This window comes from Hyperolius riggenbachi, chromosome 10, assembly GCF_040937935.1.
Source record: "Hyperolius riggenbachi isolate aHypRig1 chromosome 10, aHypRig1.pri, whole genome shotgun sequence".
NCBI classification, from domain to species: domain Eukaryota; kingdom Metazoa; phylum Chordata; class Amphibia; order Anura; family Hyperoliidae; genus Hyperolius; species Hyperolius riggenbachi.
In genome coordinates this window covers 228042851-228068906 of record NC_090655.1, presented here as the reverse complement: position 1 = coordinate 228068906, position 26056 = coordinate 228042851, and the positions used below count along the sequence as shown (strand labels likewise).

Genomic DNA, 26056 nt, shown 5'->3' with positions numbered 1-26056 from the left:
CACGCAGCTAGCACTTTGCTAGCTGTGTGTGGTACGCTGCCCCCCCCCCCCCCCCCAGACCCCTGCGCAGCCTGGCCAATCAGTGCCAGGCAGCGCTGAGGGGTGGATCGGGATTCCCTGACATCCATGACGTCGGTGACGTAATCCCGCCCCGTCGCCATGGCGACCGGGAAAGCCCTGCAGGAAATCCCGTTCTGAACGGGATTTCCTGCTTACTCTGATCGCTGGAGGTGATCGGAGTGGGTGGGGGGATGCCGCCGCTCAGCGGCTATCATGTAGCGAGCCCTGGGCTCGCTACATGATTTGAAAAAAATAAAAAAAAAAGTGCTGCACTGCCTTCCTTGCCGGCGGGAATTGGACCGGCAGGGAGGTTAAACAATTATTGCGCACTTACTTTAAATCCAAAAAACTTCATTTCACTTCTCAAATATCATTGTGTGTGTCTCCTATATGATATATTTAACTGACATTTTTTATCGTAACAACCAATGATTCATACAGGAAAATCATGATGATTAACAAGGTTGCCCAAACTTTTGCATCCCACAGTATGTGTAACTGTTGGAAAGCCTACTGTGCTGCAACCTATTTAGGGCTGGGAACACATATACCAGACTCTAAACCCAGCACAGGGAGTCAGAATAGTCTTTACTAATCTTGTAGGGTGCACACCTATACTCCGCTCGTTACACACAGCATAAAGATGTGTTGATGCTTTCCAATGTGACAATGGTCTTCATGGAACTAGGAGAGAGACTCTGCTACTTTTAAAAGATAGTGAAGGAGAGCAGCTGTAGTAACATAAATGCTGCCCCTTTGTCTGCTTCTTTGGCCTAGCTTTTTCCTGAAGGTTCCTGTATTATTTTGACATAATTTTTCAAAGAACATGTTCAGGCATATCTCTTTTATTATAAATACAATACAAAACATTCTTAAAATAGCTTGCATGCTGTTAAATGGAGACTGCATTTTAGTGATGGGAATTCCGGCTCTTCTTGGAGAATCGGCTCTTCTGAATCGGCTCCCATTAAAGAGCCGGCTCTTATGGCTCTCAATCGGCTCTTCATTAAATATCACTGGACACCACTCAGAATCGGAGTAAAAGCCCCGCCCCCATCTCCATGACAACTCCAGACTGCTTCTTTTGCTCAGGCAATCCCTCCTGCTACTGCTCTGTTCCGCTCCTACAAGCTGCACGAGGAGGACTACATCTCCCAGCATGCCTCAGCGCCCTTTATTACATAGCAAACCAGAGCTGTGTGGGGCGGCTGAGGCATCGGCTCTTTCAAAACTGAGAACCGGCTCTTGTCGTTCACAGCAAAGAGCCGGCTCTTAGAGCCGGCTCGATCGCGAACGACCCATCACTACTGCATTTCACTCTCAAAATACCTTCTGCCAGGGCCAGTTTAAGCAACAATGGGGCCCCAGGGCAAAATAAACCTGGGGGGCCCCCCCAACATATACCCCGCAACAAAAATTGGCATTAGGGGACCTTTTTTGCAGCTGGTGTAGTCAGGGTGTGAAGCCCCAATCGGTCGGAGCTCCACATTCTGGCTACCCCAGCCTGCATGGGGGACAAGGGGTTAAAAAGTTTCAGGAGGGGGGACCCCACATAATTTAAAAAAAAAAAAAAAAAAATTCCCACACTCTAAACATAAAAACAAAATTGGGAAAATAGAAAAAAATGGCAGGGATCTTCATACAGCCATATTGCGGCTGTATAGCGATCCCTGGCCAAAGCGCTGCGGCTGCGTATAGACCCCCTGGAAACCCTGTCAGGAAATTTATTGCGCTTTCGTTTGATGCATGTAAAATTACACTACCGTTAGGTTTGCTACAAAAAGTGACATTTACCGCATTTAAAAGTATACTTTTTTCCTTCAAAACTTTAAAATCGATTTTCTCAAAAACTATAAGGTTTTTTGAAAAATTGTTTTTTTCCTCTTATTCCTAATGATCTCCTTAACATATCCTGCATCATAACATATCCATATCCCGTTTCTAGCATTTAAGGTGGATTTGCTATCAACCATTAAAGTCGGCAGGTTTTTAAATGTGTATTTTTCTTCCTTTGAAACTTTAAAATCGATTTTCTCAAAAACTATAAGGCCGATTTGAAAATTTTTTTTTTCCTCTTGTAGCCACTGGGGGCCCCTACAAGCTCTAGGGCCCTGGGGCAGCTGCCTCCCCTGCCTCTATGGTAGCGCCGGCCCTGCCTTCTGCACAAGCTGGAGACTCTTTTTCTCATCATTGTATGCCCCTTGTCCAGAGATTATGCTGGCTCAGTTAGTGTAGTCCTTAAACAGAAGAAGTTACCCTTGACAATGGTCATCTCTGCTGGTCCGTCATGACATGCAAAGCCCAGTTCATCATGCTTTCTGTGAAACAAATCCATTTCTCTAGTGTTCTTTGTACAGACATTCTCCAGCCTGGTCGTCAGCGTTTTTTCTTTTTCCTCACGTTTGATTTATGCTACCTTTGACTTATGTGCTGCCAAGTAGCGTTGGTGTCAGAATTCAGCATATGGAATTCGGAGTACCCAAATACTGTTGAATTATTAACATTTAGTATTAATAAAGTGCCAAAATCTTCCGCAGTGCTGTACAGAGTATATTGTATTTTCACTTACTGTCCCTCAGACGGGCTCACAATCTAATCCCTACCATAGTCATATGTCTATGTATGTATCGTAGTCTAGGGGCAATTTAAGGGGAAGCCAATTAACTTTTTTGTATGTTTTTTGATGTGGGAGGAAACTGAAGTGCCTGCGGGAAACCCATACAGACAGGGAGAGAACATACAAACTAGGTTGGGATTCAAACCGGGTACCCAGCACTGCTAGGCTGTGAGAGTGCTAAACACTAGGCCACCATACTGCCCACAAACTCGTATAGCACTGTTTAGCACCATTTCAGTACCGAACAAGCAGAGTAAGGGAAAGTGCACTTACATGTACTTCATGGTGCAGTCCACGTGAGCCAGAAAACGGCAGCGCCGCAGTCATGTGGAGCGCGCCATAAAGCACACATAAGTGAACTGCCTATGTCCGCTTGTTCAGTACTGGACTGGACTGGTGCTGAACTGTGGTGTATGGCAATATTCAGGTGTGCCACATTCAATATGCTGAATCTTGTTTTAATTACAGGCGCTCCCTTTCCTTGACAGGTGCCTAATTGCCTGTGACCCTCAATATAGCTACAAACACTTGTGTAGATATTAATATTCCAGATTACCCTAGAGATTTAGGTGGACACTGCAGTGGAGGTTTCCATGCTCCTCCCACCAATCCTGGGTGGAGTGTTGTACTGAGCGTTTTACAGCCCACTTCAGTGTCACAGCGGTAGTGGGGTATTGATTCTTGGTGGTTTTGGGCAACCTCTGAGAGAGAGAAACCCGGAACCCAATGGTGCGATATTGCGGATATGGCCAATGTACTGTCACATGACACAACAAAGTCAGACCAGAGTGGACATTCAGAGTCTGTCTTGAAATTGCAAACTGGTTACTTAGGGGTACTTTAATGTGAGATGAATACAGGCTCCAACCTCGTTCCCTTATAAACAATGCCAGTTGCCTGGCTGTCATGCTGAGCTTATGGATTTAGCTGAGTTAAAGTCACACACCTGCAACAAGCATGCAGCCAGTGGAGCCACAGCAGAGTCACAGCATCTGACCTGCATGCTTATTTGGGGCCAGTGACTTATAGTATTCCAGGTAAAGCATCAGCACAGAAGTCCGGCAACTGGCATGGTTTATCAGAGTATACAAATGGCAGCCTCCGCATTCCTCTCACTTTAAGGCTGTGTATGTGTGAGAGAGAGAAAAACTTGGGGACAACATAGCAGGTCAGAATCAGAAAATAAGTCGTTTCCTTCAAAGCTTCCATTATAATACTAGAGCTTGTTTCTTTCACAGGATGCACAGGCCAGGATCTGGACTTTCTGTACTAATAATATTCTCAGCGCTGGATCATGTACAAGGCAACTTAGGCATTTGCCTAGGGCTCGATGGCTTTCCAGGGGCCTGGCTGACACCTTTGTTGCCCCTTGTTCCTCATCTTACATTATAAAAGAAGCCAGGTGGCCAGCAGGAAGGGGGGAGGGGCGGGAGGTAAATTTGGTATCTTGCCTACGGCCCCATTTTGTGTTAATCCTCTTAATCTGAATGTGCACCTCAACTTGAGCTTTTCCATTTCTAGCCCTCCAAATCCATTTTTTACCCTCTGATCATGAACACTAACACGGAACTGTGTGGGTTCTCTGGTGTTTAAGGAGGTTTCCATTAAGAGTGAACCATTTCCCACAATCTCCACATGTAAAAGGGCGCTCTCCTGTGTGAATTCTCCCATGTCTAAGGAGATCGGATTTCAGAGTAAACCCCTTTTCACATACAGAACACGTAAAACTTCGCTCACCAGTGTGCATTTTCTGATGTTGATTCAAAACTCTTTTGTCACTGAACTTTTCCCCACACTCTGAACAGGAACAAAGCTGCTCACTTGTGTGAATCCTCTGATGTCTCTGAAGGGCGGATTTCCGATTAAAGCATTTCCCACACAGGAGACAAGAAAAGGGACGCGCACCTGTGTGAATTATCTGGTGCCTAATAAGATCCGACTTCACAGTGAAGCATTTCCCACACTCTCCACATGAAAAGGGACGCTCACCAGTGTGTATTCTCTGATGTCTAAGCAGATCTGCCTTTAAGGTGAACCGTTTGCCACAGTCTGAACATGAAAACGCACGCTCTCCTGAATGTATTCTCTGGTGACTGAAAAGGTGTGCTTTCTGAGTGAAAGATTCCCCACACTGTGAACATGAGAAAGGACGTTGATCTGAATGATTTTTCTGGTGCCCCTGCAGAAGTCTCTTCTCGCTGAAACATTTCCCACACTCTGAACATGCAAAAGGGCGCTCACCTGTGTGTGTCCTCTGGTGGGTGACTAGCCTCGGTTTCCGAGTGAAACGTTTACCACACTCCAAACATGGAAAAGGCCGCTCACCTGTGTGAACACTCCGATGGGTGAGAAGTCCTAATTTCCGAGTAAAACATTTCCCACACTCTGGACATGAAAAAGGACTCTCACCTGTGTGAATTCTCTGGTGTAAAGCAAGCGATTTCTTATCAAAATTGTCATATTTCATTAAAGGAAATGTCTTCTGAACTGGGTGTGTGACAATATAAGATTTACCATAACATTCCTCAGAATGAACTGACCCTTCAGTAACATGTCTCAGATCAGTAACAGGAAGTGATCTCTCAGAAGTTTCCTCAGGATTAGAGGGATCCAGTGATCTCTCCTCATGGTAAAGTCTGTGATGTGTATTTCCAGTAATGGGGATTCCTCCTGGAGAATATTGTGTGACGCCATTATCTTCTGTATCATAATCTGGAGGTGAGATAAGACGTCCCTCCGAGGTGCTCCGCACATCCCGTCCATCTATTGGGGGGAGAATAATAGTTGAAGATTAACTCTCCTAGTTTTGATCCTTTAGCAGCCAATGTATTTAGAGGCCTGCAAGTGCATAAAGCCAATTTATTTTAGCAGATTTTTTTTTATTTCTTATTTGGTACATTTCCTTGCTATGAATTAGTACTACTGTAATGTGTATTTATGGCCACTTGGCACTAGGGGGCAGTGTGAGACAATAACAGAAGACCTGCTTTTAGTTTCTATATCCTCTGCTAGCAAAGAGACATCAAAGCATTTCAAGAATTTACAGCACAACGAGTTCTGCTGGCTGAGGCTAAAAGCAGTGCACTTATTTCAAATGATAGATTTCCTTTGAAGCTGCTAAGGTGTTAAGTGTCAAGTACTTTATTTTTTTAAGGAGGGGGAAAAAATTAGGAGAGGTGAATGATCAACATACTGTATTTATTCCCACCCACTTTTTCTGAAAAAGGGTTTCATACAATCGTACACTTCTAGCCAAGCACTAAGATTTTCTAGCATGCTGGGAGTCATCTCAGCACCAGTAGCCTTAAAGTAGCAGTAATTGGAGTAGGATCATCTAATCAAGCAAACAGAAATCCAGCAATCACAGCTGCAAGTCTGACTTTCACACACTCCTTGCACCATCCACTGTCACGCTTACAAACCAACGGCACAGAATTTACAATTAAGGTTCTTTAACGTTTTCCAATCTTTTTAATTGATCATCTTCCCTCTCAGTACGAGGAGGTGACCTGTTAATTACAGTGGGGAGAGGGGCTAGGTGCTCTGGGCCGCAGTGCATGCCCTCCAATGTAATACATCATTACGCAGCACAGCATGGAGCTGGAAGAGATCTTTATCTGACACGTCAATCAGATGGGCCTGGCACGTTTTGAACAAGATGCCCAAACACACACACACACACACACACACACACACACACACACACACACACACACACACACACACACACACACACACACACACACACACACAATCCCTCCTCTTCCAACCCCCCTCCATACACACAAGGGCTGTGGAGTCAGAGTTGGAGTCGAGAAGTCAGAGCAATTCTGGGTACCTGGAGTCAGAGGTTTCATAAACTGAGGAGTCGGATGATTGTTGTAACAACTCCACAGCCCTGATACACACACCATCTCTCCCCTACCAACCCCCCTCAAATACACACACCATCACTCCCCTCAGTATCTCCTTTGTTGGGAACATGATGTTATACTGAGGAATGGAGATGGGCCTTTCATATGGTGTACAGTATCTCCTCCTCATTTGTTGGTACTATGATGTTATACTGAGGAATGGAGATGGACCTTTCATATGGTGTACAGTATCTCCTCCTCATTTGTTGGTACTATGATGTTATACTGAGGAATAGAGATGGGCCTTTCATATGGTGTACAGCATCTCCTCCTCATTTGTTGGTACTATGATGTTATACTGAGGAATGGAGATGGGCCTTTCATATGGTGTACAGTATCTCCTCCTCATTTGTTGGTACTATGATGTTATACTGAGGAATGGAGATGGGTCTTTCATATGGTGTACAGTATACCCTCCTCATTTGTTGGTACTATGATGTTATACCAGGCATGGGCAAACTTGGCCCTCCAGCTGTTAAGGAACTACAAATCCCACAATGCATTTGCCTTTATGAGTCATGACTGTGGCTGTCAGACTCCTGCAATGCATTGTGGGACTTGTAGTTGCTTAACAGCTGGAGGGCCAAGTTTGCCCATGCCTGTGTTATACTGAGGAATGGAGAGGGGCCTTTCATATGGTGTACAGTATCTACTCCTCATTTGTTGGTACAATGATGTTATACTGAGGAATGGAGATGGGCCTTTCATATGGTGCACAGTATCTACTCCTCATTTGTTGGCACTATGATGTTATACTGAGGAATGGAGATGGGCCTTTCATATGGTGTACAGTATCTCCTCCTCATTTGTTGGTACTATGATGTTACACTGAGGAATGGAGATGGGCCTTTCATATGGTGTACAGTATCTCCTCCTCATTTGTTGGCACTATGATGTTATACTGAGGAATGGAGATGGGCCTTTCATATGGTGTACAGTATCTCCTCCTCATTTGTTGGTACTATGATGTTATACTGAGGAATGCAGATGGACCTTTCATATGGTGTACAGTATCTCCTCCTCATTTGTTGGCACTATGATGTTATACTGAGGAATGGAGATGGGCCTTTCATATGGTGTACAGTATCTCCTCCTCATTTGTTGGTACTATGATGTTACACTGAGGAATGGAGATGGGCCTTTCATATGGTGTACAGTATCTCCTACTCATTTGTTGGTACAATGATGTTATACTGAGGAATGCAGATGGACCTTTCATATGGTGAACAGTATCTCCCCCTCATTTGTTGGTACTATGATGTTATACTGAGGAATGGAGATGGGCCTTTCATATGGTGTACAGTATCTCCTCCTCATTTGTTGGTACAATGATGTTATACTGAGGAATGCAGATGGACCTTTCATATGGTATACAGTATCTCCTCCTCATTTGTTGGTACTATGATGTTATACTGAGGAATGGAGATGGGCCTTTCATATGGTATACAGTATCTCCTCCTCATTTGTTGGTACTATGATGTTATACTGAAGGATGGAGATGGGCCTTTCATATGGTGTACAGTATCTCCTCCTCATTTGTTGGTACTATGATGTTATACTGAGGAATGGAGATGGGCCTTCCATATGGTGTACAGTATCTACTCCTCATTTGTTGGTACTATGATGTTATACTGAAGGATGGAGATGGGCCTTTCATATGGTGTACATTATCTCCTCCTCATTTGTTGGTACTATGATGTTATACTGAGGAATGGAGATGGGCCTTTCATATGGTGTACAGTATCTCCTCCTCATTTGTTGGTATTATGATGTTATACTGAGGAATGCAGATGGACCTTTCATATGGTGTACAGTATCCTCTCCTCATTTGTTGGTACTATGATGTTATACTGAGGAATGGAGATGGGCCTTCCATATGGTGTACAGTATCTACTCCTCATTTGTTGGTACTATGATGTTATACTGAAGGATGGAGATGGGCCTTTCATATGGTGTACAGTATCTCCTCCTCATTTGTTTGTACTATGATGTTACACTGAGGAAGGGAGATGGACCTTTCATATGGTGTACAGTATCTACTCCTCATTTGTTGGTACTATGATTTTATACTAAGGAATGGAGATGGACCTTTCATATGGTATACAGTATCTACTCCTCATTTGTTGGCACTATGATGTTATACTGAGGAATGGAGATGGGCCTTCCATATGGTGTACAGTATCTCCTCCTCATTTGTTGGTATTATGATGTTATACTGAGGAATGGAGATGGACCTTCCATATGGTGTACAGTATCTCCTGCTCATTTGTAGGTACTATGATGTTATACTGAGGAATGGAGTTGGGCCTTTCATATGGTGCACAGTATCTCCTCCTCATTTGTTGGTACTATGATGTTATAATGAGGAATGGAGATGGGCCTTTCATATGGTGTACAGTATCTCCTCCTCATTTGTTGGTACTATGATGTTATGCTGAGGAATGGAGATGGACCTTCCATATGGTGTACAGCATCTCCTGCTCATTTGTAGGTACTATGATGTTATACTGAGGAATGGAGATGGGCCTTTCATATGGTGTACAGTATCTCATTTGTTGGTACTATGATGTTATACTGAGGAATGGAGATGGGCCTTTCATATGGTGTACAGTGTCTCCTCCTCATTTGTTGGTACTATGATGTTATACTGAGGAATGGAGATGGGCCTTTTATATGGTGTACAGTATCTCCTCCTCATTTGTTGGTACTATGATGTTATACTGAGGAATGGAGATGGGCCTTTCATATGGTGTACAGTGTCTCCTCCTCATTTGTTGGTACTATGATGTTATACTGAGGAATGGAGATGGGCCTTTTATATGGTGTACAGTATCTCCTCCTCATTTGTTGGTACTATGATGTTATACTGAGGAATGGAGATGGGCCTTTCATATGGTGTACAGTATCTCCTCCTCATTTGTTGGTACTATGATGTTATACTGAGGAATGGAGATGGGCCTTTCATATGGTGTACAGTATCTCCTCCTCATTTGTTGGTACTATGATGTTATACTGAGGAATGGAGATGGGCCTTTCATATGGTGTACAGTATCTCCTCCTCATTTGTTGGCACTATGATGTTATGCTAAGGAATGGAGATGGACCTTTCATATGGTGTACAGTCTATCCCTCTCATTTGTTGGTGCTATGATGTTATACTGAGGAATGCAGATGGACCTTTCATATGGTGTACAGTATCTCCTCCTCATTTGTTGGTGCTATGATGTTATACTGAGGAATGGAGATGGGCCTTACACATGGTGTACAGTATCTCCTCCTCATTTGTTGGTACTATGATGTTATACTGAGGAATGGAGATGGGCCTTTCATATGGTGTACAGTATCTCCCCCTCATTTGTTGGTACTATGATGTTATACTGAGGAATGGAGATGGGCCTTTCATATGGTGTACAGTATCTCCTCCTCATTTGTTGGCATTATGATGTTATACTGAGGAATGGAGATGGACCTTTCATATGGTGTACAGTATCTCGCCCTCATGTGTTGGTACTATGATGTTATACTGATGAATGGAGATGGGCCTTTCATATGGTGTACAGTATCTCCTCCACATTTGTTGGTACTATGATGGTATACTGAGGAATTGAGATGGACCTTTCGTATGGTGTACAGTATCTCCTCCTCATTTGTTAGTACTATGATGTTATACTGAGGAATGGAGATGGACCTTTGATATGGTGTACAGTCTATCCCTCTCATTTGTTGGTGCTATGATGTTATACTGAGGAATGCAGATGGACCTTCCATATGGTGTACAGTATCTCCTCCTCATTTGTTGGTATTATGATGTTATACTGAGGAATGGAGATGGACCTTCCATATGGTGTACAGTATCTCCTGCTCATTTGTAGGTACTATGATGTTATACTGAGGAATGGAGTTGGGCCTTTCATATGGTGCACAGTATCTCCTCCTCATTTGTTGGTACTATGATGTTATAATGAGGAATGGAGATGGGCCTTTCATATGGTGTACAGTATCTCCTCCTCATTTGTTGGTACTATGATGTTATGCTGAGGAATGGAGATGGACCTTCCATATGGTGTACAGCATCTCCTGCTCATTTGTAGGTACTATGATGTTATACTGAGGAATGGAGATGGGCCTTCCATATGGTGTACAGTATCTACTCCTCATTTGTTGGTACTATGATGTTATACTGAAGGATGGAGATGGGCCTTTCATATGGTGTACAGTATCTCCTCCTCATTTGTTTGTACTATGATGTTACACTGAGGAAGGGAGATGGACCTTTCATATGGTGTACAGTATCTACTCCTCATTTGTTGGTACTATGATTTTATACTAAGGAATGGAGATGGACCTTTCATATGGTATACAGTATCTACTCCTCATTTGTTGGCACTATGATGTTATACTGAGGAATGGAGTTGGGCCTTTCATATGGTGCACAGTATCTCCTCCTCATTTGTTGGTACTATGATGTTATAATGAGGAATGGAGATGGGCCTTTCATATGGTGTACAGTATCTCCTCCTCATTTGTTGGTACTATGATGTTATGCTGAGGAATGGAGATGGACCTTCCATATGGTGTACAGCATCTCCTGCTCATTTGTAGGTACTATGATGTTATACTGAGGAATGGAGATGGGCCTTTCATATGGTGTACAGTATCTCATTTGTTGGTACTATGATGTTATACTGAGGAATGGAGATGGGCCTTTCATATGGTGTACAGTGTCTCCTCCTCATTTGTTGGTACTATGATGTTATACTGAGGAATGGAGATGGGCCTTTTATATGGTGTACAGTATCTCCTCCTCATTTGTTGGTACTATGATGTTATACTGAGGAATGGAGATGGGCCTTTCATATGGTGTACAGTGTCTCCTCCTCATTTGTTGGTACTATGATGTTATACTGAGGAATGGAGATGGGCCTTTTATATGGTGTACAGTATCTCCTCCTCATTTGTTGGTACTATGATGTTATACTGAGGAATGGAGATGGGCCTTTCATATGGTGTACAGTATCGCCTCCTCATTTGTTGGTACTATGATGTTATACTGAGGAATGGAGATGGGCCTTTCATATGGTGTACAGTATCTCCTCCTCATTTGTTGGTACTATGATGTTATACTGAGGAATGGAGATGGGCCTTTCATATGGTGTACAGTATCTCCTCCTCATTTGTTGGCACTATGATGTTATGCTAAGGAATGGAGATGGACCTTTCATATGGTGTACAGTCTATCCCTCTCATTTGTTGGTGCTATGATGTTATACTGAGGAATGCAGATGGACCTTTCATATGGTGTACAGTATCTCCTCCTCATTTGTTGGTGCTATGATGTTATACTGAGGAATGGAGATGGGCCTTACACATGGTGTACAGTATCTCCTCCTCATTTGTTGGTACTATGATGTTATACTGAGGAATGGAGATGGGCCTTTCATATGGTGTACAGTATCTCCCCCTCATTTGTTGGTACTATGATGTTATACTGAGGAATGGAGATGGGCCTTTCATATGGTGTACAGTATCTCCTCCTCATTTGTTGGCATTATGATGTTATACTGAGGAATGGAGATGGACCTTTCATATGGTGTACAGTATCTCGCCCTCATGTGTTGGTACTATGATGTTATACTGATGAATGGAGATGGGCCTTTCATATGGTGTACAGTATCTCCTCCACATTTGTTGGTACTATGATGGTATACTGAGGAATTGAGATGGACCTTTCGTATGGTGTACAGTATCTCCTCCTCATTTGTTAGTACTATGATGTTATACTGAGGAATGGAGATGGACCTTTCATATGGTGTACAGTCTATCCCTCTCATTTGTTGGTGCTATGATGTTATACTGAGGAATGCAGATGGACCTTTCATATGGTGTACAGTATCTCCTCCTCATTTGTTGGTGCTATGATGTTATACTGAGGAATGGAGATGGGCCTTACACATGGTGTACAGTATCTCCTCCTCATTTGTTGGTACTATGATGTTATACTGAGGAATAGAGATGGGCCTTTCACATGGTGTACAGTATCTCCTCCTCATTTGTTGGTGCTATGATGTTATACTGAAGAATAGAGATGGGCCTTTCATATGGTGTACAGTACTTCCATTTCAATTGTTATATAAGAATGTATATTAAGAATAGAGATGGAGCTCTAAAAGGAAGTCATATAATCCACAAATACTATGACAATCAACTTGGCAGGATAAATTAACTTTTGCAACTGGAATATCTGCCCAACATTTAAATCTGATGATAATAAGATCGCCTGATCTGTAGAACTTTAACCAAACTTACATCTACTTGTACAATAAAAAGAAAACTGTGACTGGTTCTGGACTGAGTGTTTATTATTCACCTGTGCTGAATTCTAGATGACTCTCCTGCACAGACTGCTGATCACTCCTCACATACGCCTCTTTTTCTTCTTCCTCTTTAATTGTCCTCATCATGACACCCTCCTCCATAGATTGTATATTACCCCTCACATATGTCTCTTCTTCTTCCTCTTTAATGGTCCTCATAATTTCATCCTCCTCTATAGACTGCTCATCACTCCTTGCATAAGTCTCTTCTTTAATCTTAATTTTCAAATCAGCAAGTTCATCATTCTAAACCCAAAGATGATAGAAAGCAACATATTGAAGGTTAGAGCACTTGTGGATTAACACTACACAGAAAAACTTTAGGTCTCTTTTTTTAATTTAATTTAATACACTCAGTTCTGTCTACCTGATAAGGGATGATGTGATCTTCCGGTACCCAATCCTGACAATAAAGATGATTGCTACTATGTCTCTTATCTGGTGATGTAAGGGGCGCCTGGGTCTCCATCATGATGTCCTTGCAGTGATCCGCGTGTCCTTCTATATACTGCCACTCCTGCATGGAGAAATAGGCAGAGATATCCAGACACCTTATGGAGAATCAACACACCCAATGATACAGTCACCATCCAGACACCTCACGTGTTGTTACTGGATGATGTCCCATAACTTCTAGCACCGCTCACCTCTCTTGTCAGCAGCTCAATCATCTTGTGGATGATTTCTAGAATCTTCCCATTGTTTCTCTCTGGTGTCAGGGAGTGAGGTGGAGGCCCAGTGATAGGGGATTGGCCGTGGAGATGTCTACTAGGAGTCATCGACTTGCCGGATGTCTTTATCACTACTTCACAGTCCTGTGTAATAATAAACAGTAACAGTCACCATGTACATTCCCAGAATCCTCCTTATCCCTCCAGTCAGGTAAATGTTCTCTTGTTTGACACAATTTAAAAGATTTGACACTCTCAGAATTCTCAATAGCACTCAAGAAAACCTGAAGTGAAAATAAACCAATGAGATTACCAATGATATTGTATATGTAGTAATAATCTTAGACAGGACATTCCTGGAATTAGAATGTATATTATTATTATTAGAATTAGAATCTATAGTCTTATTTTTATTTTAAAGTAAAATTGTCACTTCAGACTTGATACTCAACTCAGTAGAGGGAAGTCTCTGGATACCATAGACTCTTCCTGGTCCTCTGTCCATCCCGTCAATCCTGTGTTGTCCTCTGTTGAAGTTATTTGACCTGCTAGGCCCAATAGCCCTTCAGGACTTCTTGGGCAGCCGTTGGAAGTACTCACCTCTCCAAGTCCCTCTGAAGACAAGCACATCCTTACTGCGTACATGTGACTCCGGTTCACAGTGATTGCTTATTGTATTCTCGCTTCAGACCATGCTTTGTCTCTGATTCTCGACTTTCTGTCACCTCTCCTGACCGGTGAGGAACTATGCTGCCTCTCCTGACCTCCTTCCTACATTCAGACGCCAACCCTCAGTGTCCATTGGGGAAGAGGGGCCCAGACTTCTTCCTCCACCAGTTCCCCCCTCCTATGGTCCCCTGGCTATGGGGGGCTTACATCTGTCGGGTCCCCCCCCCCCCCACACACACACACGCACACTGCTTCCTTATAGTTATGGCAGTGCACCAGTGCAGTCTACTCAAAGCTTTTTCTCTGCTGCCACCTGTGTTTTATTAGAGGTAAGAATTACATCCTGTGACCCTCCCAGAATCCTCCTTACCTCACCAGTCACTTTTGGGATTTATTACTCTACAGTAGATATTACAGAAATGTCACATGACCCTCCCAGATTCCTCCTCACCTCTCCAGTCAGCAGGTTGATGATCTCCAGGGTGAGGTTTAGTATCCGCTCAGTCATGTGACTCTGCTCCTCCTCCATCCTCACTGGTGGGGCCATGTGTTATCTTCTCTGTAGAGGGATAATAAAGTGATCATTATCTGGCCTGTAGGACACTGCACTATATTAAGATGGGAATATATTACATGTGCCAGGGGCTAAATATTGACTTTTACATGATTAATTATTCCATTTCATATGAATGGCGGTTTCATTAAAGGTGTAAAATCATGGAATTAACAATATATGTAGTAGTGCACCCTTCTGTGTGAACCCTGCAAGATATGCCAACAAAGGCTGCCACCTCTCTTCTGTGAAAGTCCTCTGCACCAGCTAGCAAATAAATAAAGATACAAACAGCTTCCTCATTGATTTGATGCAGGTTAAACCTTGGTACACATATCCAGTTTTGGTTAGCCAATTTTAACTCCTCCTTGTAGTATGAAGGCCAACCGATTTTGAATACTATGAACAGATTGCATAAGTAAGATCAATAAAAATTAAATTTGTGTATTCAAAATCTATTGCCCCGCATATCACCAATCACTGGTCAGTTATAATTGGATGTATGTATGGACCCAGACTTGGTACAGAGCAACTGGCTTACCACCAGTACACAAGCATTATGAATGCTGAAGACCACATGCTACAGGGAGCTGCAGAAGGCGAAAAAGACAGGAGGACTGAGCATCCAGCAGAAAGAACAGAGAGGACTCAAAAGATTGTGTACACACATCTGATTTTGACTGGCCCATGATTGACCAAATGTATTGCCTTTATGTAGTATGAAAGCGTACGCAAATTCTGTTGGCCCCCATTCTACATCGAAGAGGTAAAATTGTCCAGTCAAATTTGGATGTTTTAAGGCGCCCTGCAGAGAGGAGAGGCATAGCAGAGAGAAGCAGAGACAGCAGCTAAATGAAGCTGCCCAGCCAAGAGTCAGAATGGGAGCACAAAGGTGAGCTGAGATCTGTAACTGTGGATTCTGCCAGTAACAACTTTGTCACAGGAGATCTATCATTACAGGAATGGAGATATTATAACTAGGAATACTATACTGCAGTATTAAAGAGTTATAAGGTGGCTGCCATATTTATTTCCTTGTAAGCAATACCAGTTGTCTGGCTATCCTGCTGATCATCTGCCTCTAATACTTTTAGCCATAGACCCTTAACAAGCATGGAGCAGATCAGGGGTTTCTAACATTATTGTCAAATCTGAGAAGATTAGCTGCATGCTTGTTTCTGTGGTATTCAGACACTACTGCAGACAAATAGACCAGCAGGGCTGCCAGGCAACTGGTACTGCTCAAAAAGAAAAATATGGCAGCCTCCGTATACCTCTCACTACAGTTGTCCTTTAAAGAGACTCTGAAGCGAGAATAAATCTCGCTTCAGAGCTCATAGTTAGCAGAGGCATGTGTTCCCCTGCTAAACCGCCGCTATCGCGCCGCTAAACGGGGGTCCCTTCACCCCCAAACCCCCCACTGCAACGCTTGGTCGCAGACTTGGTCGCTCCTGGAGGCAGGGCTAATGGCTGCAGCCCTGCCTCCAGTCGCGTCTATCAGCGGCGCATCGCCGCCTCTCCCCCGCCCCTCTCAGTGAAGGAAGACTTAGAGGGGCGTGGGAGAGGCGGAGGTACGCGTCTGACAGACGCGCGTGAGGCAGGGCTGCGGCGGTTAGCCCTGCCCCAACCAGTAAGCGCTTCCCCGCTGCACCGAGGGGATTTGGGGGTGAAGGGATCCCCGTTAAGCCGCGGGATAGCGGCGTTTTAGCAGGGGCACACATGCCCCTGCTAACTATGAGGTCTGAAGCGAGATTTATTCTCGCTTCAGACTCTCTTTAAGGAGATTGAATGGGGTAAGAAGAGGAAGGAATAGGAGGGTGATAGGTGGGAACACTGCAGCGAGCCTGCCTCTACCTGTCTAAAAATTGACTATATCCAAAAGTAAAATGTTTCAAAGAGTGATTACATATAGCTGGGGGAATGAGGAGAGGACCGGACAATTATTATTATTTATTGTATTTATAAAGCGCCAACATATTACGCAGCGCTGGACAATAAATATATACAGTGACACAAGGATGACAGACATAAGAAGGTTATACAACATAGAACAAAGTTATACAAGGCAAACGGTACAAGATACATGATCATGCCATTATGGGCTGGTTAGGTAGGTCCAGTAATACCAGTACAGGCTGTCATAGGAAAGGAGCACACGATCCTGTAGAATACACTAGGGAAGGAAGGACCCTGCCAGAGGCTTACAATCTAAGGTAATGCACATAGACAATGCACATAGGTATGTGAATCCAGCATGAACATATCTCTGTGCTTGTTTTATACAGCAAAACATGCAAGTGCAATCCCAATGCAATTTTGCTGCAATTGCGTTTTGCGATTTTTACTGGTAGCTAGGGACTCAATGAGAAACGCAAAAAAATGCTGCATGCAGGATATTTGCGACCAGGCGAAATTGGATCGCAAACGGATCATACCAGTATGATGAAACATGCCTTAGGACTGTTTTCCACTACAAAACGCAATTCTGATTTTTATGCGATTTTGTTGCGATTTTACAATATGATTTTCACTGCATGCTAGAATCACAAGGAGAAAAATAAAACAGAGACATGCAGCGTGCAGGACTTTTGCGGTCAGGCAAAATTGTACTGAAATGGCATAGCCAATACACAGAAAAAGAGCAGAGTCTCCGGACACCTTCCGTCCAATTGTTTTATTGCAGTGTATAGATCGTGCGTCTACATTGCAGCCATATGACTGATCCTCAAGTGATGGTGTGGTGGAGGTGGGGGGGCAATGAACACCAGTTAGGGCCTGCCAACTGGTGCTCGGTGCCCCCCCACCTCCACCACACCATCACCTGAGGATCAGTCATATGGCTGCAATGTAGACGCACGATCTATACACTGCAATAAAACAATTGGACGGAAGGTGTCCGGAGACTCTGCTCTTTTTCTGTGTATTGGATATACTAATGGCTTTCTTCACCCATTCCGATGTGCACACGTCCCAGCAGTAGAAGCGTCGGTGATCTGGTGAGAACAGTGGGTTTTTTGCCCATATACACCTACACTGCTCCAGGTTAGTGTAGGGAGTGCCACTCACATCTACCTCTCCTTGGCAATATAACTGAAATGGCATAGCACTAGTATAAAAGGGTTCCAGTGGTTTTCGGTATTTTGCTGATGTCCTTGCGTTTTGCAATTTTCATGCGACTGGAAAAGGCAGCAGAATCGCATATAGTGAAAAACACGTACATTTAAAATAGCCGTGGGCAAATTTGAAAAACTTGGAAAATTGTGAAGCTGAAAGACGGCTCACCCTGCCTCCGCTGAAACCAGGGGCTATGTAAATACTATTCTCCCTCCGAGATTTCACAACTCAGGGGAGACATGTAATTCGTGCACCGGCTACTGCCAGCGGCCAAATTACCTGTATTTTTTTCTGATTTGAACTCCGTCAATCACCGTCGCCCAAATTAGTCACTGAGGCCTGGTGCACACCAGAGGAGTTTTTCTGAGCGTTTTGAGTTTTTAAATATGCTGCTAATGTTATCCTATGTGTCTGTGCACACTGGAGCAATGAGGTTTTGTAAAAAAAAACCATAGCATTACATTGGGAAGAGCTTCCCAATGTCCACTCCACTGGTGTGCACCAGGCCTGAGTGTTAACCTCCCTGGCGGGAGGCCGAGCTGAGCTCGGGCTATGCCGCGCAGGGAAATATCTCAACCCCTGGTGGGGCGATTTTGACCATGTAAAGTGCTGTGCGCGCAGCTAGCACTTTGCTAGCTGCGCGCACAGCTTGATCGCCGCCGCTCTGCGGCGATCGCCCGCACGCAGCGGCAGAAGAGGGCCCCCCCGCCAGAGCCCTGCGCTGCCCGGACCAATGAGTTCCGGGCAGCGCTATGGGCTGGATCGAGTGCGCCTGACGTCAGGACGTCGGCTGACGTCCATGACGTCATGCCGATCGTCACCATGGCGACAGGAGAAGCCAAACAGCGTTATATACGCGCTCCCCTGTTTGCTATTGATGCCGGCGACGATCGCGCTAGAGGGCCACATGCGCCCTCTAGTGGTGTTTCATGTAGCTACCACTCTGGTAGCTTTACATGAAACAAAAAAAAAATTATTAAAAAAAAAAAGGTTTTTTGCCGAGTTGAAAAAAAAAATTAACCGCCAGGAGGTTAAAGAAAATCAAACTAGTATTATAATAATTTATGTGTCATTGCTGTATCTAAACTGACACACCCTGTGCAGCTTGAAGAACAAGGAATGTCATTGCCTGGTATGGACATGGTAAAAATAGTTTCCTGATTTGGGCATGATAGAAATAGTTTGTAAGACTACCCTCAGCCTTCACTAGAAATGGTAATAAAGGAGCAATCCACGAATCATTGTCTAGGGGGCTGAGTTAAGTCAGAAATTGAACTGTATGTAAACTTGGCCTGTTGCCAGCAGAAGATGGCATGATGGAATCTTGAGGGATCGCTGTATCTTGCCTACCCGTACGAGCAATAAAGCGTTATTACCTTGTTCTGGGTGTGATCATAGCCGTAATTCTCAATACGGCCGATGGCGGCACCCAAACGGTCGCGCCGAAATTAGCTGATCCGGTGGAAAACAGCCTGCAGGGCCCATTTACACTTCCAAGCGTAAACCGCTAGCAATTAGCGCTACCATTTTGCGCTGGTGATTTTTAATGTGATTAACGCATAAATATCACTATACACTTTCGCGATCAACTTTTAGAAATGTAATCGTGATCGTTCTAAAATTGCTGCCATTTAGTTAACATTGTGCTACCACTTTAAAAAGGGCTAGCGATTGCCGGCGATTTGGCCATAAGCAATAAATGCCCGTTAACCGCTTGAGTGAGAACAGGTCCTCAGGAAGCCTCAGGTCGGGTGTCCTTTAGAATTAAATAAATATGGCAGCCTCCATATTGCTCTTTCTACAGAGTCCTTTCGTCCAGGCACTCTTAAGGTTCTTACACAAACTAGATTAGACCCGGCCGAGGTGGCCACTATGGACTGCCTCTGCCGAGAATCTAGTGTGTGTACTGCAGCGCTCAACCCTTCTCGAAGTGTCGGTGACAGTTCTGACACGCAGATCATCTAAGCTAAATGTCGCCCAACACAACTATTTTCCCTTCTTGCCACTCCTATTCTGATGTACACTGCTGGTTGTCCCTTCATCCTCCTCCAAATTAACAGAATGTCTTGCTAGCCTAGAGGCTAGCGATGCATCTCTATGGCATTGGGCCCCAAACTGTCACTCATGTGATCGGTTCTATATGCCTGTCGGGCAACAGTAATTGAATGTGTGTACCAAGTTTAATTTCTACCCACATCCCAACAATCTACACGTAGGTTATTTGGATACCCCCACAAAATAGTGGTAAGGAATATAGGACATAACTATGTTAATTAGCTTGTAAGCTCCTCTAATGCTGGGCATACACGGATGCAATTATGCGCTGGATCGATCCCGGCGCCTCCCCGCCGGCGCCTGTATCGATCCATGCTCGTCCCCGCGGGCGCTCCTTATCTTTCGCTCGATTCCTCGCTATTGTCCGCCCGCGGAGATCGAGCGGAGAATCTATCCGGCGGGTAATCGGAACTGTCGGATATTATCAATCGAGCCATCAGCGGCTCGATTGATAAGCAAGAAACTTACCGTGTATGCCCAGCATTAGGGACAGTTAACGACATACATTTTTCAGTGTACTCTGGGAAGTGTTGCAGAAAGTGTCAGTGCAGTATGAATGCATCTAAGCCTAACATTATCCTAACACTAGCTGTGTTACCTACACCTAACGCTAACCTACCACTATCTAAGCCTAACACTAACCCCCTTACCTACTCCTAATGCTAACCAACAGCAATCTAATTTTAACACTAGTCCATTACCTACTCCTAGCACTAACCTACCGCTCTCTAAGCCTAACACTAGCCTCCTTCCCTACTCCTAACACTAACCTACCACTATCTAAGCCTAACACTAGCCCCCTTCCGTACTTCTAATGCAGACCTACCCCTATCTAAGCCTAAAACTTGCTCCTTTACCAACTCCTAATGCTAACCTACCCCTATCTAAGCCTAAAACTTGCTCCTTTACCAACTCCTAATGCTAACCTACCGCTATCTAAGCCTAACACTTGCCCCCTTACCTACTCCTAACATTGACCTGCTATCTAAGCCTAACACTTAACCCCTTTACCTACTCCTAATGCAGACCTGCCACTATCTAAGCCTAACTACACTAACCTACCACTATCTCAGCTTAACACTAACCATCCCTTCCCTGATCCTAACATTAACCTACCACTATCTAAGCCTAAATAAGCTAACCTATCTCTAGCTAAGCCTAAAGTTGCAAACACACATCCAGTTTTGATTGGCCAATCACTGACCAATTTTACCACCTCTGTGTAGTATGATTGCCAACAGATTTTGAATACTATGAACAGATTGCGTAGCTAATCACTCATACTTCATGTAAGTGGTCAAATTGGCCAAAGTTGGACCCTTACCCTAATCAGTCCCTACCTACTCCTAATACCAACCTTCCCTTATCTACTCCTAACACTCATCTGCACCTACAGACTCACATCCGATAACTTATCCCATTGCTGCTATCTCCACTGCCCCTGACACTTTGGCTATATCCAGTGCCCAAATTGTCCATTGGGCACCGGTATAGCTGCAATTACTATTGTGATCTATGTAGCGCCCAAGTTGCTGCGGATGTCCAAATTCACTGAATCATGTATAGCAACACATTTCATTAAGCCCCACTGGTGTTGCTCTGTATCCTCCCTTTCTTCCTTTTGGATGAGTGCAACTACAAAGCCCTGCATGTCTCTTTGGTTTGTGCGCCTACAAGCTTTGCCAGCAATACTAATAAGAAAAGATCATCTTATTACCTGCTCTGCTGCCAGTTCCAGCAATGTCTTCTCTCTACTTCCTCCAGCGTCACCTCTAACCCCAAACTTCCTGTTTGTACATCCCACCTCTTCCTGTCTATCAGATCGCCATCTTCAGGAGAACATTAAAACTGCAGATCATAGTAACTAGCATTTAGCCCCTACTAAGTTTAATCAGAAATAACTTCCTTTCTGAGTTACATGTATTTGACAAACTGCAGTTAACTTCTTCCCTCATGGAGATTCAGATCTGTTAACACTGTATCCCCTGCATTTCTATAAACCAATCATTTAGGCTCCCTCCTTTCACACTGCATCAGCTGCGTTGCTGAATAATTCTGGAGCTGTTTACATCTCTGCGTTGTACCTGATTGCGCTATTCTAATTTGCTGCGTGCAGGCTTTGTATGAGTCTATGTTTAGTTTCCATTGCAGTTCATACATATTATAGTGTGTGCATTATGTAATGACGTGCACAGTATGAATCCAGCCTTAGTAAAGGATACATCTGGGAATCTGAAAAATAAAAGTTTCACTCACCTGGGACTCTGTTAGGTCCAATGGTGCAGAATGCTCTGAGCCAGCCCTTGCTCTCCCCTCCGTAAGATAGCGACCCGCAGCTGGGTCGAGATCTTCTGCACATACGTGCTGAGCACCTCTGGTAATCATGCTGCCGTCGCTGGGAGCACTCTGTGCTTCCGCGGTTCAATCCTCTCTGTACTGTGCAAGCGCAGAGCCCCTCCCAACTCAGCCACGGGCCGCGATCTTATGGAGGGGAGAGCAGAAGCCTGGCTCAGAGCAGAACTGTGCCACGGGACCTAACAGACTTCAAGCCCCAGGTGAGTGAAACTTTAATTTTCAGATTCGCAGATTTCTTTAAAGAGAAAAAGATAGATGCTAGCCCAGGGGTCCCCAAACGTTTTGAGTCAAGGGCTGGGTCAACATACTTCCGTCTGCTGGGGGGCCGGAACATACATAAGATGATGTAGAAGTCTTTGCAGGCCAGACAGTGAAGCATACCCAGGCGACAACCTGCAGTCCAATTGGACAGCAGTGTCACCTGATGTGGAATTTGACTGGAAACCAGCGAAATTACTGCTTTCTGGCTTCCATGTGGATGGGTGGTGCCAACACTGCTATTCCATATGCGGACTGCATCTATAAGTAATACATTTTCTGTGTGGGGGACCAGTAAAAAAGCTTTAGGGGGCTACATTCGGCCCACGGGCCTTAGTTTGAGGACCACTGTGCTAGCCTATCAGTGCCGGCACTTCTATAGAGACTAATGGGGGCAATTGCTCCAGAGGCTGTAGGGGCCCCTAAAGTGTGTGTCCCCTCCAGCTATGATGACCCCATACATACCAGTAGGGAATGAGGAAGAAAGGCACCGTGGAAGAAGTCCGGAGTGTAGAGCACAGTGCTCTCTTCTGTGCCCTGCCCCAATTAAGTAAGTGTACACTCTGAATTTGTAAGGGAAAGGAGGAGGGGAATAATGCGCTCCCCAACAATGCTTTTGGTGACATATGATGGACACCTAATGAATGATTTGGTGGGGCTAGGATTGTGGTGGGATGGGTCCTGGGAGTCAGCTCGGGGCTGCGGGCGGGGGGATTGCTAGGGGGTCCCCCCATGTTACTTTTGCCCTGGGTCCCATTATAGGTAGAACCAGCCCTGTAGCCTAGGTAGTGGGAAGCCTATTATATTTCAAAAGCTTCCCCTATCTTCTTACACCATAACGTTCCAGCGCTGAGTCCCTCGGTTCCTTTAGTGCACGAGCTCCACTGTGGATAACCGTGTCTGTGCTGGGCATGTGCAAGGAAGGTTCATGCATGCCCAGTAGAATGAAGGCACTTTTTTCATGCATGAGAAATTCCCATCTGAGCATGTGCGGACCTAACTCATGCATGCCCAGTGCATACATGCTTATCTTCAGCTGTGCATGCATACTAAAGAGACCTATTCAACTCAGTTTAGAAGGACCCAGCGCTGGAATGGTGGGGTGTAAAATACAGGAAGCCTCTGGCTTCTCACTTCCGAGGTAAGTATCTATCCTTTTGTGGAACAGAACTTTTGCATGACCTCTTTCATGCCAGTTGTTTAAGGAGTCAGGAGGACACTGTCTGTGATACAACGATCCTTAGAAAAAAAAATTAGGACAGCAGATCAGCTGCCATTCATTTCATGATTGCCACGCATCTGCAATGGACAGGAGTGTCAGATTTGTTTTGACTTAAATCTCAGTGGAACATACATCAATAAACTGACGCCCAGCTGGTTGGTGGGTCAGTTAGGAGTGGCCTTGTGACTCCCAAACTAGAAAGCACAATAAAGGGCAAGCTACATTTGCCAAAATTACAGTAAAATATGTGGTGGTTAAGGGCGGTGACAACGATCGAGCATGCCCAGTACAGACATCAGTGTATGGGCACCATATCAACTATTGGAAAGCTGCCCATACAGGATGTGTGTGAGTGACTGAGGAGGACCGATGCTCAGTACAGACATCAGTGTATGGGCACCATATGAACTATTGAAGGTTGATCATACAGCATGTGTGTGTGTGACTGGGGAGAACAGAGCACGCTCAGTACAGACATCAGTGTATGGGCACCATATGAACTATTGAAGGTTGATCATACAGCATGTGTGTGTGTGACTGGGGAGAACAGAGCACGCTCAGTACAGACATCAGTGTATGGGCACATATGAGCTATTGGATGTCCATACAGGTTGTGCGTGAGTGTCGGGAGGACAGAGCATGCTCAGTACACACATCAGTGTATGGGCACCATATGATCTATTGGTAGGCTGCCCATACAGCGTGTGTGTGAGTGACTGAGGAGGACAGAGCATTCTCAGTGCAGACATCAGTGTATGGGCACCACATGAGCTATTGGAAGGATGTCCATACAGGGTGTGTGTGAGTGACTGAGGAGGACAGAGCATTCTCAGTACGGACATCAGTGTATGGGCACCATATGATCTATTGGAAGACTGATCATACAGTGTGTGTGTGTGAGTGACTTGGGAGGACAGAGCATGCTCAGTACAGACATCAGTGTATGGGCACCACATGAGCTATTGGTAGGCTGTCCATACAGAGTGTGCGTGAGTGACCGAGGAGGACAGAGCATGCTCAGTACAGACATCAGTGTATGGGCACCACATGAGCTATTGGTAGGCTGCCCATACAGCGTGTGTGTGAGTGACTGAGGAGGACAGAGCATTCTCAGTACGGACATCAGTGTATGGGCACCATATGATCTATTGGAAGACTGATCATACAGTGTGTGTGTGTGAGTGACTTGGGAGGACAGAGCATGCTCAGTACAGACATCAGTGTATGGGCACCACATGAGCTATTGGTAGGCTGTCCATACAGAGTGTGCGTGAGTGACCGAGGAGGACAGAGCATGCTCAGTACAGACATCAGTGTATGGGCACCACATGAGCTATTGGAAGGCTGGTCATACAGTGTGTGTGTGTGAGTGACCGGGGAGGACACAGCATGCTCAGTACAGACATCAGTGTATGGCCACCACATGAGCTATTGGAAGGATGTCCATACAGGGTGTGTGTGAGTGACCTGGGAGGACAGAATGAACAGAAACATTTAAACACAATAAAAGCAGATACTTTATTAACACATACAAGAACCAACAAGGAGAGATCACTTATACCCAGATGGTTCTTCCTTTTTCTGGATTATGGTACATTGAGGCTTAAAAACTTAGAGTACCAAAACTGACAAAAAAATAAGTTTCACTTACCTGGGGCCTCTACCAGCCCCCTGCATCCGCCCTGTGCAATCTCTTTATGATCCTCTTGTTCCCTGCAGCTCCCTAGTTTCGTTTTGATGCGAGGCCCCGGTCCACACGCCTCCAGATCGCGCTCCCATGCACGGGAGTGCTCTGGGCAGTATGACAAAAATTTCTACTGCACATGCTTAGAACGCTCCCGTCAACGGAAGCGTGATTGAGGACGCACGCGGCCATGGCCGCCCATGCGTAGTGGCCCGTCTACTCACCAGTCGGCCGGCTGGAAGAGTGATCCTAAGGGGACTGGAGGAACACTTAGTGACAGTGTGGGCACATGGCAGCTGCAGGGGGCTGGTAGAAGCCCCAGGTAAGTTAAAACCTTTTGTTTTGTTTGGGTTTCCTTTAAAAAAGCTAACCAAGATAACTAAATTATGAGGCAGACAGAGTGTAACGATGGACATGCCAGCCTGTCCTTAGTATGGATATGCTCCTCCTCCAGTCTGGTGGTTCCAGGGAATGGGCTGGTGTTTTCACAGGCCAGGATTCCATTTGCTT

The 26056-nt window shown here is 44.8% G+C and overlaps 1 protein-coding gene across 1 annotated transcript in view; it reads right to left on the bottom strand.

Moving 5' to 3' along the window:
- Positions 1-898: 898 nt before the first annotated feature.
- The window catches only part of LOC137536865 (zinc finger protein 585A-like), a 37640-nt gene continuing 12482 nt past the window's right edge, over positions 899-26056 (bottom strand). The window contains exons 7-11 of the mRNA XM_068259049.1: positions 14757-14856; positions 13613-13780; positions 13333-13482; positions 12959-13211; positions 899-5440 (exon numbers count right to left, since the gene is read on the bottom strand). Of these exons, the coding sequence (XP_068115150.1) occupies positions 4236-5440; positions 12959-13211; positions 13333-13482; positions 13613-13780; positions 14757-14856 (1876 nt within the window). The 3' untranslated portion in view covers positions 899-4235. The remainder of the gene's footprint in view (positions 5441-12958; positions 13212-13332; positions 13483-13612; positions 13781-14756; positions 14857-26056) is intronic.